General features: G+C 43.3%; 1 protein-coding gene across 1 annotated transcript; it reads right to left on the reverse strand.

Moving 5' to 3' along the window:
* Positions 1-1,298: 1,298 nt before the first annotated feature.
* Positions 1,299-4,740, reverse strand: LOC138603034 (protein phosphatase 1 regulatory subunit 29). The gene is made up of 3 exons (XM_069674689.1): positions 4,477-4,740; positions 1,939-3,975; positions 1,299-1,869 (listed from the first exon to the last, which is right to left on the reverse strand). Exons 1-3 carry the CDS (start codon positions 4,738-4,740, stop codon positions 1,465-1,467), a joined length of 2,706 nt encoding a protein of 901 aa, XP_069530790.1. The 3' UTR covers positions 1,299-1,464.
* Positions 4,741-20,083: the final 15,343 nt, after the last annotated feature.

The following is a 20,083-nucleotide window of genomic DNA, read 5'->3' on the forward strand; positions in this document are numbered from 1 at the left end:
GTCATGTGATGTATGTCTGGGAAAGTACAATGAACATTGTTGATATTTGTACATAAATCCATGCCATTAATAATCTGGTTGTGTTTAGACTTAGACATCCAGCCACTTTGAAAGATACTGACATCTATTAATTTAAGTCAGTTTGGGCACATACAATATAATCTGACAAGGCATGCCAACACCCACTTACACTGACCACTGTATACCACACAGCCACACACACAATTCATGAGGCGTAAAGTGCAAGTGAACATGCCTGTCACAAGTTGTCAAATTATGGTATCAATAGACAACAACAGTAGTAATTCCAAGAGCAGAACAGACACGTTGGCAGTAACGAGAAGTGTCCTTTCCCCCTGTGCCTCGTTCAGTTTTCATGTTCGAGAAAGGATTTGGAATGTACGGTGGTGGTCACAGTTGAAAGATGCAAATAGATTTCCCCGTAACCTGCATGTAATCTACTTACATTATGGTAGCTGCAGAAAACTATTTAATATGCTTTGTTGTCTTTCTCTTTTATACCCCCCCTCGATTTAAATTTCTCTTGCTGTCACAGATGGGTCATATCTCTGATGCCTTTTGGTGAGGGGCCAGAGTGAGCTTCTCTGTCAATTAATTCTATTTCTGTGAGTAGTGAGTAGTTCCTCGTTATCGTCATGAAGTGAACATTATTTTGTCCTTTCAGATCGTAACTCACCCTAATCCCAAACACTGTTTTAGGCTCTAGGGAAAGCTCTCTTTCATGACATCCATGCTTCAGGATCTTCAAACCTACTTGTTTGTTTTCTCTTCATGCATTTGTTTCCTTTCAGTGTCTCCTTCTTTCTGACTGTTGCTATTGAAATGCAAATACAACAGCTGCATGAAGGATTTCATGAAAGGGAGATAGGGCCTGCACTTGACAACTCTGTTCACAAATTGGCATGATGTCACTTTTCGTAGAGCACAGATCCCCGTAGTCATGGTCTACCTTCAAAGTCAAAACATATCCAAGCAGACACTGCAAATTGGTACAGCACCATGTACAAAATAGGAAACAACATCTTGAATCACACTGGCTTAAAATGAATGGTATCTTTCTATAATTTCCCATACATGAAAACATGGCACTGGTAAAGATGGTCCATATGATCACAAAATGTGATCACTCAAAGAGTACTCAACTACACAGTTGGCATTTGCTTCCTGTGCTTTAAATAAAACCAACAAACACTAAATGAGAAGTATCCAGAAATGGTGCTACAATGAAGTGTAAAATAAAACACCATGATGACTCTCACATCCCAGGCACAGTTTCACAGTCCTTGCTCCCAGCACAATATTCTATACACCTAGCATGCCAAAATAATCCAAAGGCAAAATGTTGTCCAACATTTTAGTCCCCATTTTTTCTCAGGCCTCAGGCCTTTTTGGAAAGAATTATCCAAACTCTTTTTCCCTCATTGCTTATCTTTAGTCCCTTAGTCACAGCTTCTGCTGTGCTGATACACCCTTCCAATAATCAAGGATGTCATGCAGGTCCTCGCCTTTAGCAAACTGCACCTTTTTTCGAAGGGCATTTCCAGCCGTCACATAACAGGCCTCATCCCGCTGGCCTTTCCGGTAAGGACGAAAACGCTCCCAGATCCGCAGAGTGGTCTCTGAGGAGTACTCTGGGCTGGAGGAGTAGCCAGAGTAACTGGAATGGTGGCGGGCAGGTGAAAGCTGGGAGTAAGATGCTGCATCCCTGCGGGAGCGTGTCAGGGGCTTTAGGAAGGAAACCCTTTGGGCTGGGGAGCCCTGGTGGGAGCCTTCATAGTAGAGAGCTGGGACGGAGTGGCGGTGCTCCGAGCAGTGGTAGTCCTGCTGCACCTCCAGCTGTTGCTGCTGCTGTTGTTGCATTTGTTGTTGTTGATGGTAATGATGAGGCTTCTGGTTGTCCTGATGTTGGGCACCAACACCACCACTGTCGCAACCACCACCACCCCCTCCACCACAGCTCCCACTCCCCACTAAAGGCAGCCTTTCAAGGGGCTCCCCACAGCCCACGGGACTGGCTCGGTCTGGGTACTGCTGCTGTTGCTGATTACAGGCATCAGGGCTCCTCGGCTCAGGAACATCCAAGCTGTATACCCTAGCACCTCCACGTTCCCTGTCTCGGCCCATGGAGCCACAAGAGGTGGTGCTGCATTGTTTTTTAACAGCATTTACAATAACCACAGCAGCATCTGCACTCATTTGCCTCTGAATGGGACGTACAGCAGTGGCTGGTGGAGGGGGCCTGTAGGGAGGAGTGACCACATAGCCACCACCAGTAATTCCTGGGCGCTCAGAGAGAGGGGTACTCAAGGCAGGGAGTGGAGGTGGAGGGGGTATTTTGTTGGGGGTAATGATCTGGCACGTTTCTGTTAACCCTTGGGACAATGGGATTAGGCCACGAGTAAGGGAGGATGTGCTGGTTGGAGGAGGGGAGGTGGGATTGGAGGAGGCTGTAGGGTTAGAAGAGCCCCCTGAAGCAGCAACTGCTGCTGCATCCAATTTTAGTGCGTCAATGCAATTGTTAATGATCTGGTTTACCTTGTCCACCTCCATGGCAATGGTAGAAATCTCTGATGCAGAGCCATGTCCATCATCATCAGAGTCATCCCCAATATCACTTCCATTGTCATCCCTCAAGTCGACCCCCCTCATGCCCACATGCCCACCATCTCCCATCCTATCCATCCCTGCCCCTCCAGTTCTGATATCCATATAATTTCCTTTAGTTGTGGCCATTGCCTCTGAAAAGGCTGTGGCCATCTTTTCTACTTGCGGGATAGAGGAGAGTCTGGAGGAACTGGTGTTGGCTGAGTGAAGCATTCCGGAGCTGGTGGATGATGACATGGGAAGTTTGCCTCCATGGTGATGCTGATACTGATGGTGCTCTCTGGATTGCTCCTGAAGCTTGTGGACTGCTGCTGGATCATTTGCCACTGCTGCTGCCACCTCTGGGCCATAGCGCATTTCCAGAATAGTTTTCTTAACACAGATTGACTTCTTCTTCTCATCATGCATCCGTTTCTTGCGTAGACAATAGTAAACAATGCCTAAAACAATGAGCATGCCAAAAAGGCAGCCCACAATGGTCATTATGTAGTGAGTAGTTGTCGAAGGTGTTGGAAGTGTGTCATCTTGATTTTGAGCCCGAGTGGAAAATGTGAGGCAGGTGTGGTTGTAGCGTAGAGAGTTGCGAATGGATGCTACACAGAAGGTGTAATTTGTGTGTGGTTTGAGCTTGTTGAGGGTAATCATCTCCTTCTTGTTCTTCAAATTCATTACGTCAGAGACAAATGTGTAGTTGTATTGTGTAAGAATATACATTTTGCTGTAGGGCCTTGGAATCTGCACAAGAAGCGAGGCTGATGACAAAGAGACATGATGAAGCTTGATGCTGGGAATGAAGCTGTTTTCAGTAGATGATGAAGAGGTGGTAGCCTGGTGGTACGGTCCCACTCCACCAAACATCTCTGGTCCGATGCCAGAAGGACCATCCAGATCTGGCGGGAGGGAAGTCATTCCTGGAATCATAACTCCATCTCGGCAATGATGGAACAAAATGTTTTTGGCGTTCCGACCAGAATGCCCAGCAGCAGTCAGTAAGGGGTAGCCAAACATCTCCCGAGGTGTCTCACACTGGAGGCGGTCATAGGTGTGTGTGACATTGTTGAAGGACTCTAACCAGGCCAGGAAGCTGTAAAGATCACAGCCGCAATGGAATGGATTTGCTGCTAGTTCACACACCATCAGCCGACTGAGAACTGTGAATGTGGATGGGTCAATGCGGGCAAGTTTGTTGGATGACAAGTCAATGCTGCTGAGGCTTGGGCACTCCCAGAATGCATTGCTGGCAATAACTTCAATGAGGTTGTGCTGGAGGAAGAGACACTGCATACGGCCGAGCCCTCTCATCATACCCTCAGTTAAGTTTGTCATCTTGTTGTAGCCCAGCTGCAGAACCTGAAAAAAACACAGAAGCATTTGGACATTGTTACTTGTTTATTCATTGTGGGCCCACTTTTTAAAAATAACTTTTCAGTACAAGAAAGCAAGAAACACAAGTTGTCTTAATATATTATGCAACTTTTGTTAAAATGTGTTTTTGAGCACATCTGCACTCTCTCTATGCAACGTAAAATTGTATCACACTGTTCCCCCACTACAAGTTTCATGTGCTTTAACTATAGGTGGTGTTTACTCCATAGTAAAATTGGGGTTTTGTTTATCAATGTGGCAGACAGGTTTGTGCCACATTGACAAAGAAACGGTCCATCCCTCGTAATACTGTTATGTAAATGATGGTGTCCTTCTAATGGGTGTTTTATCCATTCAGTCCACATTTAACAAAGTGTCCCACATAATTGCAAAACGAAGTATACAGTTGCATCATTATTATCTGAAAGTTTCAAAATACAACAAAATATAACTCAAGCCAAATGAAAGTGTTAACTGACGCCTCACCTGTAAGTTGGCTTGTCCTGCAAAGGCTCCATCTTCAATATAACTGATTTCATTCTTGGTAAGGTTGAGATCAGTCAGGTTGGTGAAGCGATACATGGAGCTGAAGAGCACAGCTTTCAGCTTGTTCTCATTCAATCTCAAGTCATGGACTGTGTTGTTGATGTGCTGGGGGATAGTCTCGTATGGCGGCTGGTTCTGACTGCAAATAGCCAGCCACACATAGCCCTTGTCCCCTTCAATCAGCCAGCAGTCCCCTTTGACCATGTTGGGCAAGTGGGAAAAGAATAGTAGGGCGGGAAGGAGCAATAAGAGAGTGGAAGTGATAGGAGCACCCTGCATGATGCCGATGGAGATAAATTAGGAGGGGAAAGCTTTAATTATTAAGGAGAGAAACGCAGGGGAAGGCAGGAGAGGAGGTTGTGTTTGTAGGAGAAAGGGAAGCAGCGCTGGTTGCCAGGAAGGATTTCCAAAGAGGATCAGGGTCTGGGTTGGGTTCTGAAAAAGGGATGAAGGCTTCACAATGCCAGTCACAGCCTTATGGACATCATGGTGACTAGCAGGGGACCCATGTCGTCACATATCTCGTAGGACTTGAGTGCGAGGAGGCACAACTTGTCTTCATAGTCTCTCCTTTGACTTCAGCTGCAACTGACTCAAGTAGATGGAGCCTTGGAGTGATGGAGAATCTGTGGAGGAGAATACAACAAAAGAAAACGCTAAGTATACTGTGATAGGTAGAGGAAGTTTTTTAATGACTTTAATTTAAGTCTTAATCATGTATGTTTAATCACAAATGTACTGAAGAATGAGAAAGAATCATGAAGCTCAATAAATTGCAGATTAATTCAGACTCAAAAAAATCCTGTAACATTTCATCATCTCAGGATTATTCTCGTTAATCCTGCAGGCATCCCCAAGTAAGTCTCAATCTTCCTCTGAGCTTGTTCCTTACTTTCCCCTTCAGCTGGTGTTCTTTCTAACCATGTTAATATATGCATACAGCCTTACCCCCAACAGATCCCAGATTTGCCAACTGCATTTGCATCCCTTGGTCCCCCACCTTAAGAATATAAGGTCATAATGCCTTGGCTGATACCTGCTGTATACGTACCTGCCAATCCCTCCTCAATCCTTACAAGGGAGGATTATTTTTCAAACACAACTTGCAGCATTAATCACACAAATGCTGACAACACAGTGTCTACAGAAATGTCTTGTTGTGGCGGTATCCAGCCAAAGCCTCAGCTCTCTCTCTCCCTTCTACATGTGATTTGAATAGCAGTCAAGTGTTTACATAAGGAGAGGATTAGCTGCCTGTTGCATCATGACAGACATTGTTCTGTGCCGGCTCAGCAGAGCGGTAAAACATATACAATGACATCCATAAACATGTCCGCAGACTAGCTTCTGCATGTGTATACATACACACTCAAACACATGCATGTCCTGATTTAAGAGTATGCATGTATGCTAACAGCCTGTCGTACAGGAATACAAGTCAAAGCTATCAAGATGCATTCTGAACAACAAGAGGTAACATACCTCTAAGATATTATATAATACAGTTTTTCTGTGTGTATAGTCATCTCTCCTCTTTCATCCCACATCTCCCCTTTTACATTGTCTTTATTTTTATCCTCATTTCATGAAAACAACATTCATAAACATCCTCCACTTTCAGGCCAAATTTCTTCCCTGTGCTCCAAATTCAGACCTCTTTCTAATTCCGACAGAAAATTGAGCTCATTCCAGTCTATTCTGGTCCACGCTCCCCAGAGGAACCTGCAGGGAATCGGGAGCATCGCCTTTTTTTTAATCTAATTATTACTGCAGCAAATTGTCATACCTTAAGCATGTGTAAAATGGTACATTATCATGTCTAATGACCTCAGGCACCTGGTAGCTAACCTGTCTCCTTTTTTTATGCAGACACAGAGGGGAGGAGAGTCAACAGGTTGTTCGTGTCTTAAAGCTTGTGTTTGACACATTGACATAACAAATGTGAATCCATTGGGGAAAAGTTTTTAAGATTGTATGAAGTATCACATCTGTTGCTCATTTGAAGACTTGTGTGAACTGCAATTAAAACTGGATCCTGGACCAGCCTGACCGGATGTACAGTGTCCTCATAGCCGACTAGATCAGTCAGATCATCATCGGGACTTAGAGTGCAAGTTTTGGACCAAAGACACGATTAAGTTAGATTCTGTTTCTAAAATATTGGCCACATCTGTACCTGAAAAAACACAACAATAAAGCTGCTACCAATTATGGTGCCAAAACATTTCTGTCATAAAGTAAACTTATATTATTGTTGCCTTAAAGCTTCTTGTGTTCTTTGTATGAATTTAGTTGTTTGGCAGCCTGTGAGACGTGAGTGTGGCGTCTTTGCGAGTCCTGTGGCTGCTACAGAAACACATTTAGCAGCATAGCCTCCAATTATTACTTTACATTCATCTAATCAATATTGTTTGTAGTGTATCACCACAATCAAAGCAATCCTCACATCACGTCTCACAGGATTAAAGTAAAACTACATGTGTCAGAAGCTTTGCTTGATACAGGTTCACAAATAATTAACCAACCAAAAAGTATTGTACTTTTTCCTTAAACACTGATTAGACATTGCTATTTCCTTTGCTACTGACATGTTTTGAACACCTGGATATACTATCTGCACACATTATGGATGTTCCTACTTGGATGCATTCCACTCTGACAGCACATGCATGTATAGAAACCCTCCCTTGGAAACGATTGTCTTTCTCTGGCTCTCTTTTGTCTGAGGTTTTTCCCCTCGCCATGAGACGTGATCTCATTTGGTGCTCCACATAGTGAAACCCAGAGGGTTCACATGAGGGATGCAGGAAGCACGGCAGGTGTGTATGTGTGCGTGTTTGGGGATATGATTACATAATTAGGAATATGGGACATGTAGAACACCTGTCTCAAAGGGAATTAGCATGACTCATACCACTGATCCATTTGTAACTATGAAAATTAGGTCGATTTAACTTTTTCCTTTACTGCTGCAGACTTAAGAGTACTTCAGTATAAATCATGACATGTATTCGTCTGATTGTGGACACACAATTACATGTTATGATGATATCTATAAACCAAATATAATTCAGCAGAGGTGCTTGATGACACCATGAGAAGTTATAATAAGTTATTTAAGACCTGCCACCATGGAGCACATACAGTGATTTTATGTGAGTAGGTCACAGCTGCAAAAACGGATCAAATCTGGGTAAATAGGAGGTGAGCAGGTGGCACGAGGGTAGCTGCAGGTGTCTGACTGTCCTACTTCCACTGCTTGTAGAAATACAGTTGGTAACACAAATCCTCCTTTTTCAAAACCTTTATTTTCTAACTGACTTGATGCCGTGCACCACAAAACTGTACAAGTGGTTAAACATATTTGTATGGCACACTTTCACATCTTTACCACCAACAGGGTTAGTAAGCTGTCAGTCCCAGACCCAAACAAAACAAATGTAAGTGATATCCGCTCCGAAACATAAACATATCACTACAATAGATCTGAACAACACATCTCCACATTGACACATGTGAAACGTTCAATCCTACGTGATGGCCAATGAGTTGATTCTGGTGAGTCTGACGGAAGGAAAGCAAACAGTTCATCATACAGTTTCACAATACCTGGTTAGAAAAACTGAACTGCGGCCTCTTCTACGCCAAAAGTGATCGTTAAAGATACATTTAGCAAATTCCAATTTTTTTTTTTGTGAAGACAAACATTGAGAATTCCTACTGTAAATCCTTGCTCTCTTGTAACACAATCACACGTCTTCATAAGCATCCCCTCACATGATACAGATCTGGGTCACTCACTGAACATACTCATATTGATCCTCGCCGTTACCATGGAAGCTAACTCATGATTGACAGGGCCAATTAAGCCTTTTGCTGACAGAATAGGATGTTGTTGGCATTCACATCAAGTCAGTGTGTCTCTTCCGCTTCATTAGCCACAAAGATGAAACTCCTTCAGGATTTCCAATAGCATCAAATGAACAGTGACTGTGACAGGTGTTGGGATTGGACAGGAGCCATCTCTCTGTTTTATTACCAACACGACTGTTTTTGGATCTGAGCCATCGTCGGTCCAAAGAAAAATGTATTTACTGAAACCTTTGAGCTGCTGGCTGCACGTGATGCTGTCGTTTCTATTGTGTCACCTACAAATTACACGAATCCATTGAACTGACAGTTCAAATCAAAGACAGGCAGATTTATGTACATGGAAGTGTGGGGCCAATTTGCATTGCGCCTTCATTCAATTTGTGCTCACAATCTGTGTGTAATTAGCCTCTGGTTTACTCAGGCAGCGGCTCATTATGCAATTGGACGAGGACCTGCAATCTGAAAAGAGAGCTCTATAGATTTATCTGCAGCGAAGTCATACAGAGAAATCACATTGTGGTAATAATGGAGTCGACACAATGATAGGTAATGACATTTAAAAACATTATCACTGATTGAATTATAGTGGTAATGATCATGAATAAAGCAGCTTTGATAATTGCAGACCGTGTGCAGAGAACTTTCACTCTTATTTTTTTATAACATGAAGACAAATATAACTTTATAAAGCCAGTAATACATGTCCGTACATTTATTTCTGTATATTCTTTGCAGATATATTATTTGTGCGTGTTCACACTTTGCGCACAGCACGGTGACATTTCCCCAGGCAGTGGCAGCCACGACATCCTAGTTTTAAACTGAATAAAGAGGAACAGAAATGGCGCTACAACTGCCTTGTGACAATACAAATCGTAACAAGGCAATTATAAAAAAACCTAAAAAACCATTGAAAGCCCGACCCAGTAGCTTAACGCCTGTTGCCTAATTGGGGAAATCACTCAGTATCTCTTAACTCAAGCAGCTAACACTCAGGGTTCCTGCCAGGTAATCTTAAGAGCATCAAAATAAGGTCAGACGCTCTCATTGGGTATAATGAGAGTAAATAGCTGCTGAAGTTTGATACAAGAGCTGCTGATCAGTGCCAGTATCCAAATGATTATTTTGGCAGGTGCGGAGGATTCTGGCAGTCGACAACACATGTTCGTGTTGTTAGTGACTGACTGCAGTGAGATGTTCATGTAATACGTGCGCTGCAGTAACTACCAACAACGATTCCTTCTAATGTTTTGTAGAGATGAGTGCGGGATACGCAATAAAACATTTTATATTCAACATTTACATTGAAACGTGGGATGCACGACATTGGATTTTTTGCCGATTTCCGATATGCTGATATTTTCCAACCCTTTTTGCCGATTGCTGATTTCAATACACGTGTTTAGGCACATGTTTTTTTCCCCACCTGATTGCAGAGAACATCAAGTCTCCCCTGTCTTGGAATTGATATCATGGCTGCTCTTATTGTAGTGGCCCACTGGCAGATGCAGAAATAACATAATACAGTGCTTTTTAAAGTGTGCATATTCGCAATATAAGAAAACTACTTAAACTTATGTACAAAATGCCATATTTATTTGTATGTAACATTTTCTTTTTTTTCTAGGGAATCATCGAGCATTTAGGCAGAATTAAAGCGTTTAAAATATCGGCAGAAAGATGACATATCTGCGGAGCCGATAACGTGTAATAGTAATTTTTTTGTCCCGATAAAAGGCAAAGGTAACAAGAATGTACGGTGGCCAACGTGGGCAAAAGATTTTCATGATGATAAACCCAATCACACATACAAAAGTCCAAAACAAATACTTCACTTTTCTTATAAAAGTATTAAATCAAAGTCCCACTCAGCGCCCCCTGGAGGCCTGGAGTACTCCGTTGTGATGTCTGGATATGCAGCTTTTTTCTGGGTTATTTGTTGTTTGCTGTTGCTGTATTTGTTTTGGCTTCCTGTATCACATTATTTTCCTTTGCAGCTTGTTTATGTTGTTTGTTTTGGATTATGGTATGTTGATTGGAATTGGCTCACTTTCAGACGTTGCAGCCCATTTCTCCCAATGAAAATCAGTTTGGCCTTGCAGTGCTTTTGCACTTGTCAGCCACTGTACAAAAAGGATGGTTCTACAGTTATTGAAACACAACCTCTGAGTGTGTTTGTTTTGTCCACAGGCTGCTGTCCTGACACTGAAGGCTATTTTTATTCACTTCAGTGATTTGGGAAAGACTTGGGCCGTTGTGGTTACTGTCAGGCCAAAGTGGCACGATGGGTTGCTTCGCTGATAGCTCAGGGATTTTCATGACAGATTAAGAAAACAGTACTTGTCAGTCATCTGTCTGCATTCACACACAGTCACACACTCAGTCACTCAATCTAACCCTGCAGTAAAAAAAACCCGACTCTGATTGCCCCAAAACCAGTTGGTCACACCAAGCTTTTGAGCATAGAGCTGAAAGTGTGTGTGTGTGTGTGTGTGTGTGTGTGTGTGTGTGTGTGTGTGTGTGTGTGTGTGTGTGTGTGTGTTAACTGCTACTGTGACAGTTTGTCTCTCTGGCATTTGACTGACAAACTGTTCATCGCAAACAACCCCCACAGACAAAAATCTCCTGAAACTCCTCGCTCTGTCTGCGTCTGCGTTCTGCTCTTTATCTTCCTCCTCCGAGGTCTCTTCAGATCTCTCCTCCTACTCGCTCACTCTCACTTTTTTGTCTCTCCACTCATGTAGTCCCTCACAAGCCTTGATATTAGTTCCTGTCTCTTAATTTCCTTCTCCTCGGCTCTCTCGCCTCACCCTGTATCACCCTCTCTCCATCAGTCCGTGCTGTTGTTACACTTTCTTCCCGTCCAGGCCCGCTCCCTGGAGGACTGTCAGTGTAACGCAGAGAGGTTGGGGCTGTGAGCAAAACACTCTTTCCTCTCCACTTCACACAGGGCTTAGAGATGACACAAACACAACTCCAGACAGATGAGTCTCCTCTGAGAGCTTCACCATGGCATGTGTGAGTGGAACAGATAATCTCTCAGTGGCTATAAGAGCCCCTTGATAAAAGCAGATGTACTATTTGTTAAGCTTTGCGGGACAAAATGTTGCTTCTTGACTCTCGGCAGGTGCTTAAACATATGTATCAGGGTTTCTAAGTTTACATCTTCATATACGATATGAATATACTGCTTTTTATGGCTCGAGTGGGATAGACAAATGTAGGAAGATATAAATAAATAAGGAAGATGAGAGGGGAAAAGAAGAGGAGAGAGAGGGCAGTGGGAGAGACAGCTGAAGCGATGAGACGCTGCGTTTGATCTTTGATTCCTCCACAATCTTCTTTTTCAAAGCAGCAAAGAAAAGAGACAAAGTCTCAGACGCTCAGACACAAATCACCTTAGATGCACGGCGTTATTATGATGATCCAGTCTGCAAAAAGCCCAACTTTTAGTGAGCGAGGCAGCAGAGCCTGCAGAGAGAAATGAGAAAGGAATGAAAGGGATAGTAGGGAGACGAGTGTTCTAACTACCTCTGAGGTTTGATCTATTATTCATATTTCTTCGTCATGTACGCCTCGAGAAGATCTTTTCAACTTCTCGCTTCTTTTCTTATTCTGGTCTCACTTTTCCTCCGTCCTGTCTGACCTTCTCCGCCTGTTTGTGTCCATGTCTGTTTTATCTGTTTGCCAGTGTTTGACTTTTAGACCACTGTCATCTGTGGCTGCCCATGCATGACATCATATCTATTTTCTGGATGCCTCACAGGAAGAAGAAGTGATGCAATAGAGCGTGACGGAAAAGGGCCCGAAGGTCTGGGGCTAAATGGAGCAAAACACCTAAGCACCCCACCTGACCACCGTATCACCACTACTACCACAGTTTCTTTTCAACCAGGGGAACTGGTTCAATAGTGACGCTTGGCTCTGTGAGATGATGCGTCTGTGTCAGAGTTTGTAGTAGAGAACCAGGGTAGGTAGGTACCACACAGAGTGTGAGCCAAAGCCACAGAGAGTTAGGGGTTGAACTCGAGAGCAGTTACGGCAGCCGTGTGGAAAGAAACAAATTGTTTGTTGATAGAAACTAGGACAGGATTTGGGGAATTGCAGCTGAGAGAAGCAGGGCTTTTTTGGGGGCTTTTGACCCGTGCAACACAGGGGCCGAGGGAGAACAGAAATTGGTGATGTGAACTACAAAGGGTAGTGGGGATAACTCGGTGATTGAGGTCAGGGAACTGTCAGACAGAGCAGCATGGGCATGATTCCACTGAGGGCAGAATAGAACCACAGTCCTGCAGTGAAAACATTTTTAACAATTCTCTTGCTCTCTACAGAAACAACACGTGCTGTTTGCATGACTTAGCAGTGTTACGATCTGCTTCTCAGTTCCACAGTTCTGCCAATCCTGCATCCCCAGTCCTCCATTATGCTCTCAGGTCCCTTCTTCATCTCGCCATTGGACTCCTTTCCCTGAGCACACACCTGTTCCAAGTTATAATCAGCCATGAAGGTAGCTTAAAGTCTCCGCCTCACCTGCTCACCTTTGAGACCTTCAGTCATCTGTCTCAATCCACATATAAGGGACCTTTTCGTGTTTACTTGCCGGTTAGTTCCCGTTGTTTGGTGCCTCTTAAATCCTTTTGCTTCTCGTGTTTTTGTCACTCGGACCTGCCTGCTTGCCTACCTGTTTCCTGTTTCCTGTTTACCTTCAGCCAACCTGCCAAAAACTTCCTGTAAGCTTTGTCTGCTGGGCAACACATCTTTGGATATCATATCTTCTGCCTGAAGCGTCTGCCTTTGGGTCCTTTGCTCCTGCCTGTTCTCCCACCTTTGACAAGCAGGTGTGTGTTATGGTGAGGAAAGTTAACCTTAAGCTGTCTCGCTGTCTGTAAATAATAGCAGAGGTGGATGCAGCTTAGATGTTAGGGAGGCAACAATCTACAATGCAAAAATCTAGACGGATAATTGGAATCTACCTCGAGCTATAGCTGCTGTTGTAGTTTGTTAAGTGTGACAATTTCTGACATGAGGTCAGAACAGAAAGAGCCCAACTCACACCTTCAGTAACCGCTTATTTCAGTGTGACTTAAATACATATATAGATCATCAGAAACATTCAATAAGGCATTGACTTCCAACATCAATAACCACTTATGTGTATGGATAATTCACAACATTAAGCTCAAGGGTTTTGAATTCCACAAGTAATTTACTGTTGACAGGATCAATAGAGACAAATGATGAAAGTGATGTTCAGCTGAGGTTGTGTATTCATCTCTGAATGTTTGGGCGCTTTCACACCTGAAGTCCGTTCGTTTGATCTGAATCAAAGACCGAATTGTTACGGTGTTGCATTTTGCCTCAAACTTTAGATTTTACCAGCAGACCAAAAGTGTTGATGCGTGAGGAAACTGCTCTCTGATTGAGTTATTCTCTGTAAAAAAAACAACAGAATGCATCACCTTTCATTCAGGACATGCAGTTAAACACTTTGAGGAAACAATGCACCATCACCAATCAAATGTGCTGGTTACTGATGGCCGTATGTAACATTTGTTTAATGCGATAAAGCCTTTCCTTTCCTGCACAGAATGCAGACTTCATACACTATCGGTTATAGCTTATACAGTCTATTGATTTTCCTCTTGGAGAATGTCCTGGAGGTTTCTCATTTCCAGAAACCTAATAGATTCCTGTTTGCTGACATGAACTCTGACTAACACTCAGAATATATTACAAGAAAGCCACCCTTCCTCCACACACACACAAACGCGCGTGTGTATATCGTGTAGGCAGCTGCGGACTCAACATTTACTGTTTCTCACATTGAGGCCACAAGTTAAGCTGCCCTCTGGATCAAAGCAGAATACATTTGCCACTATCAATGCGTCTGTTACTCCCCAGCATACACTTGCACTATTGCTGTCATGTATCAATGCTAGAGAAGCAATAGCGAAATGACTTCTTGATCACAGAGGAGCCTGGGAACAAGTTATGCATAGATGAAGAGGGGAGGAAATTAAGATATCGGGGTCAGATGGAGACGAGAGTTTCAAAGGTTTTTATAGGAAAGAACTGTGGATGATAGGAATGTGACTGTAATGGAGAACTCCACAGGAGAGGTGGATTGGTGAGAAGATTAAAAGGGGAATGTATAATAAACGGGGAACATGAGGTGTCGAGAGCAAGACTAAAGAATGGCGGTGTCGGCGATGATGAATCAGCGGTAACCTGCAGAAAGTGAACTGCTGAGCTCACAGAACAGCAGCTTCACAATCATATTCACGTCTCTTTTAAAATGATTCTCACAGGCGAGAGAAGGAGGCGCTAATCATTCTGCTCTCCTCCATGACCGACTTCATGATGGTGGAATGATGTCGAAGGCATAACATGTTCAATAACTTTCATTATCACATTTTTAATAGTTTTGCCTTCACTGTGATAAACTGGAAACCTGTCTGGTTGTAGCCCACCTAGATTCCAACGTGTGCTGGGATACACTCCAGGTCCCTTCACCAGACACAGGACTTAGCCTTTATCCGTGGCTCACATGTGGTTAGGAAGACGTGGCGGCTCATTGGGACGAACATAACGAGGTCACTCCTGGATGTAACACCACATGAACTTGTCATCTTTTGGGATATTTAAACCACAAACGACTTGCGTTTGTATTTCCTTGCATATGTGTGTGTACTCTCCATGAATGCAGATATACAGTATAACCCACTTGGGAGGGCAGTATGCAGAGCTGATTGTTTATACAGTATGTGAGCCATGAATATTCTCAACCCCTAATTACAGCTCACAATGTTGAGGAACTCGATTGGTAATCCTGAAGGTAAGCCAGCTTGTTTAAAGACAGACAGAGGGGAGAAAGAGCAGCTCACTGTTTGTACTTTAAATCAAATAACAACAAGTTTACTTTGTTTTAAAGCAACACTTCCCTTTTGGACAACTTTGCAGACAAGACTTGTTGGATGCACTTGTTTTGCTCTGTGGGTTAAAAAGTGGCACTGACATTGCAGTTTGGGAAACATGGATGATCTCATTGAGCTCCCACATTGCATGAGGATATTTGCCAAATGGCACTATGTGAAATATAAATCAAGCGGCACAAACAAAGCAAGGAGCTGCTGACTGTCTTTTCTCGCAGTCCTTCTCTGATCACTCATTTATCAGCCTGGGAACGAGACAAATCTGCGAGCTCATGTTTTATTTCCTCTGGCACATGTTCAGACAGATTTCCATTTCCTATTTCAGGTCACATCACAACTGATGGTCTATTAAAAGTCCAGTTCAGTTACTGTTAAGGTGATTCTGTAAACACCCACGATGGCTGCTGATGTGTAACATTGTGAATCCACTACCAAACTGGACAGCAGTTCAAATCAAGTGCAAATGTTAAGTGTTGTTATCACGTCATGCCAAACATGTTTCTTGCAGACGTAGAAGCCATTTATATTAGATGTTGTAATTGTTGTTGTAGCTGAAATGAGTTTCCTCCGCAGGGTGTCGGAGCTCCGCCTTAGATGGGGTGAAGAGCTCAGACATCCGGAGGGAGCTCAGAGTAGAGCTGCTACTCCTTGGCATCAGAAGGAGCCAGTTGAGGTGGTTCGGGCATGTGATTAGGATGCCTCCTGGGCGCCACCCTTTGGAGGTTTTCCGGGCACGTCCAACTGGGAGGAGACCCCGGGGCATACCTGGAGCTTGCTGGAGGAATTGTATATCCACTCTGGCCTGGGAACATCTCGGAATCCCCAAGGAGGAGCTGGAAAACGTTGCTGTTGAGAGGGACATCACCTTGCTTTACCTGATGCCACCACGATCAGGCCCTGGATAAGCGGAAGATAATGGATGGTTGGAAGAACTGCCTAGCCTAGTAGCTAGCAGCCACCGCTACGTCACAGGTTTCACTGCTGTGATGTGTTGTGCAGAGGCGCCTGCTGATAGCGCGTTTAGGAAATTGAAAATGATTTAAGAGGCTCCAGACTTCTACTCATTTTTGAATTGGTCTGGGGATATCTGGATTCTTATTTCTACTTCAGCCTGATAATATAATGTTGAGGATTTGAGCATTGATTGCAAATGCTTATACAGTCATCTCTGGTGCAAAAGGCTGCACTCGGGAAGCATCCAAGCAGCGACGAGGATTCTACTGGGAGCAATAATCCCCCAGAATCATAAGCACATTAGCTTTAGTGTGCACAATTCAGAGAGAGATGTAAACAGATGTCAGATCTCCGCCAAGTCAACACATTTAAAAAGCTTGAACATTAAGTAGAAGGAGGTAAGGATGGGAGAAGGCGCTGCAGAAGCGGGGATAAGATGTGGGAATAAAGGGAACAGAACCCAAAACATAACATTATTATGTATGGCTTCCTCTGTGTTTATGCAACAGTGTGCTGGAACGTAATCCTTTCAGTGGGAAACACCCATTCCCATACCCTCTTGGTGAAATCCCAGTGCACAGCGGTGGGATTACAAAGATTGATCAAAGTCTTTCCAATCATGTTTTCAATTTCAATCAAAGGACTAAATGTTGAGTTTTTTCAATCATTCACTCTGTTGTACTCTGGGAGCTGCAGCAATATAGTGTGATGCTATGCACATTCCTTGTACTGCTCCGCTGTCTTTTTAAATCATTTACTTTTCAACACCTCAGTGACTGAGTCGCTGCTGAATGCAAACTGTGAGGGGAAATAGCTTTACTGTAAGTTTCCGAATGGGACGGAGCTACTACTACACCCTGAGGTTGCTCGGGGGCCACAAAGAACTACAAGATAGTTTCATGTATCAAATATTCAATGCGACATTGTGGAGAAAAGCACTTTGCTGGCTTCTCTCCACTCATTGTAACTCTGAACGGCTCAGAACCCACAGAAAAGTTTTGTACTTTTGGTTTTACAGATAAAAGACAAGCTAATCCCCGATTCTCCAACTCTTCCTCTCAGACACAGAAACTCAATTGTACGCCTCCGGTCTACAAAAAGACAATGTTGATATTAATTTTCTATATGAGCCCCAATGGTTTGCCCATATATATTATACAGTATATGTTCTGAGTATATCTTGTCTCACAGCGACTCTCCCTGTCCGAATCATAATGATGTTGATGATGTTGGATGTTTGAAGCCTTCAGCTCAGAGGAGGAAGCTGTGAATTGAAGGACGGCAGGCAAGAGATGTTTTTAATTGGATGATTTATCCTCATTAAAGTAATAACCTCGAAGATTTTCATGTAAATAAACCTCTGTTAAGTCTCTATCTATCGCCAAATGAGGTAACACAATGGTGATTGAGCCGATGGCCCACTGATGGAAGCCTTTGCTTTTGCAGTATTACAGACGCCCAGTTAGTGACGCGTTTTCCATCAGCCAGCAATGGTTGGTCTGCCAGAGAGGGTAGGCGGAGCTAAGCAGCTGCTTTTCCGCTCTCTGCAAGTGTTGCGAGTAAACAGTAATCTACTATGGCTGAACAAACAAAGAAAAGATGGATGACTACAGATACAACTTCAACAAGAAGTGAAAATCCAAAGAAAAAGAAACAAACTCGACGCTCAGATGAAGCAAACAGTCTGAAAAGGAAAGCGACCGTCAGCCAGGAAAATCAAGAGTTACAACCGGAGCCAACCGTGGACGTCACACATGCAGCACTGTCTGGATATCTGGGAAGAGCGCTCCTGTAACTACCGTTTAACACCATAGGTGACGCCAAAGAGAACGAAACTGAGATCTTCCAGATTACAACTTTCACATTGCTGTCTCGTTCTACTGCTGACAACAACAACAATAAGTTTAATGTAATATAAAATTGAATTGGAACAATGGAAAAGGCTCATCAGGATCTTAAGTGGCACAGTTTTCAATAAATAAACAATCTGCTTAATTTTCAGCTCAAGTCTGGAGCTGTTCAGGTAATGGTGTTTTGTTGTTTGGAGATTTGCTAACGGCACAATCATTGTTTTTCTCTTCCCCAATATTTCCCTCTGTGATTGCTCACTGTTCAGAAATACAAGACGTGTGTTTGTTCTAGCAGGCAAACAGTCCTGGGTTACACGGTGGTGTCTGGGTCATTCTCACTGAACAGACTAAGAAGAAAGAAACAACAACAGATATGAAAAGCATCAATTTAGAGAAGGCACTGGTTACTTTCAACATAATGAAGAATGAACATGTGAACGGCTTTTGAGTCATTGTGCTAAATTAATCTAATCTTTAGTTATGGTCTGATCATTTCTCAAACTAAAACTTGGTAATATTTAAAATTCCCTTCAACATTTGGCCCTTATTCTAACAGTTATATCCCATTTGCACTGTATATTACTTTAACTTACCAACCAGTTTGTGGGCATGCTGTAGGTTATTCCCAGTGTTTATTGATTCATTTTATTAACTATGAGTCAAAGTGAATCCAGGCAGTGAGTCACGGTTCATAATAACAGAGATGACAGCGGCCGTCTGGGACCAAAGATGAATGTTTCCAGCAGCAGCCTGAAGGCCAGGCGTCCTGTACTGACTGATACTGATGATGGGTCCAGTGAAACACAACACTGTGTCAGACAGCTGAGGGACACGTGCTGACACATGCGACATGTTCACTTCTTATTTGTATGTGTAAGAAAATAGGAGCATGTGCACAAACACTTCCTGTTTGCCCTCTTGTTCTTGTTCTTCCTTCTCTCTGTTTTAAATACTTTAACCGCTGAGCTAAACCTGCGCTTGGTTTACTTCGCTTCATCGAAACTCAGCTCAATACACAGAAGAATGATTTACGATAATGGCTGTTTCAGTATACGTGTCAATCCAGACGCGGTCTCAAGTCTTCGTAGATTCTTCTCATAAATGTAGTTTTGTGTTCAGTTAGTAAGAACAGTACAGTAGCAGGCAGCATCTCTGTGTCAGGGAGCAGGTGTGCTTTCCTCAAAGCAAAGTGTTATATCAGATGGAATTGGCAGTCATGCAAGGATGCAAGTAAAGCTTTGTCTGTGCGTGTGTGTGTGTGTGTGTGTGTGTGTGTGTGTGTGTGTGCGCGTGTGTGTGTGTGTGTGTGTGTAAGGGTGGGGGTGTATGCTTGTTTTGTGCATCTGCTTCTACAACACACTTAAACAGTATGTAGTAAGATGTGAGCATCTGCTCCTGCTCGTAGGCACGTATACAGTATAGGCACCATCTCTGCATGTGTAGTTATGCATGCAGAGATTTTCAACCTTGTTGTGTTCTCCCTTTTTCAACATTATTATTGTTTCGTTTGGGGGTGATGCTGACAAACCTTCTGCACTGAGAAACTAGGCCACTGCCTGGCTGCCGGCAAAAAAAGAAAAAAGGATGGAGAGAGACAGAGACGGAGAGAAAAGTGGAGATAGAGAGGGAGAGGAGAAAGGAGGTGAAGAAGACATGTTATTAGAGCAAAGACTAGCATGGAGCAGGTCGTTCTCTGTCACTACGTGTCACTGTGACCCGCTGATTGCAATATTATCACGTCATATCAGACTGAAGAGCAAAGATAGATAGATGGATGGATAGAAATACAGGCTTGGCTTAGAAGAAAAGAAGGACATGGTCGTGACATTGTTTGTACTTAAGCTGCTCAGATTTCATCAGCTCAGTGTCAAAGAATCTGAAACGATCTTTATGCTGTCAGGCTTCACGCTCATATTGTTTCATGTTAGTGCTGCAGGT

Source organism: Semicossyphus pulcher, unplaced genomic scaffold (genome assembly GCF_022749685.1).
Source record: "Semicossyphus pulcher isolate SPU_LCO1_2020_fin unplaced genomic scaffold, fSemPul1.0.p SCAF_23, whole genome shotgun sequence".
Classification (NCBI taxonomy): domain Eukaryota; kingdom Metazoa; phylum Chordata; class Actinopteri; order Labriformes; family Labridae; genus Semicossyphus; species Semicossyphus pulcher.

Excerpts from the sequence above, each read along its gene's own strand:
- LOC138603034 (XM_069674689.1), bottom strand. The coding sequence starts at position 4,740 with ATGGTCAAAGGGGACTGCTGGCTGATTGAAGGGGACAAGGGCTATGTG. Across the intron at positions 3,976-4,476 it reads CAGGACAAGCCAACTTACAG|GTTCTGCAGCTGGGCTACAA; the intron begins GTGAGGCGTCAG and ends TGTTTTTTTCAG. Across the intron at positions 1,870-1,938 it reads GTGGTTGCGACAGTGGTGGT|CAGCAGCAACAGCTGGAGGT; the intron begins GTTGGTGCCCAA and ends ATGCAACAACAG.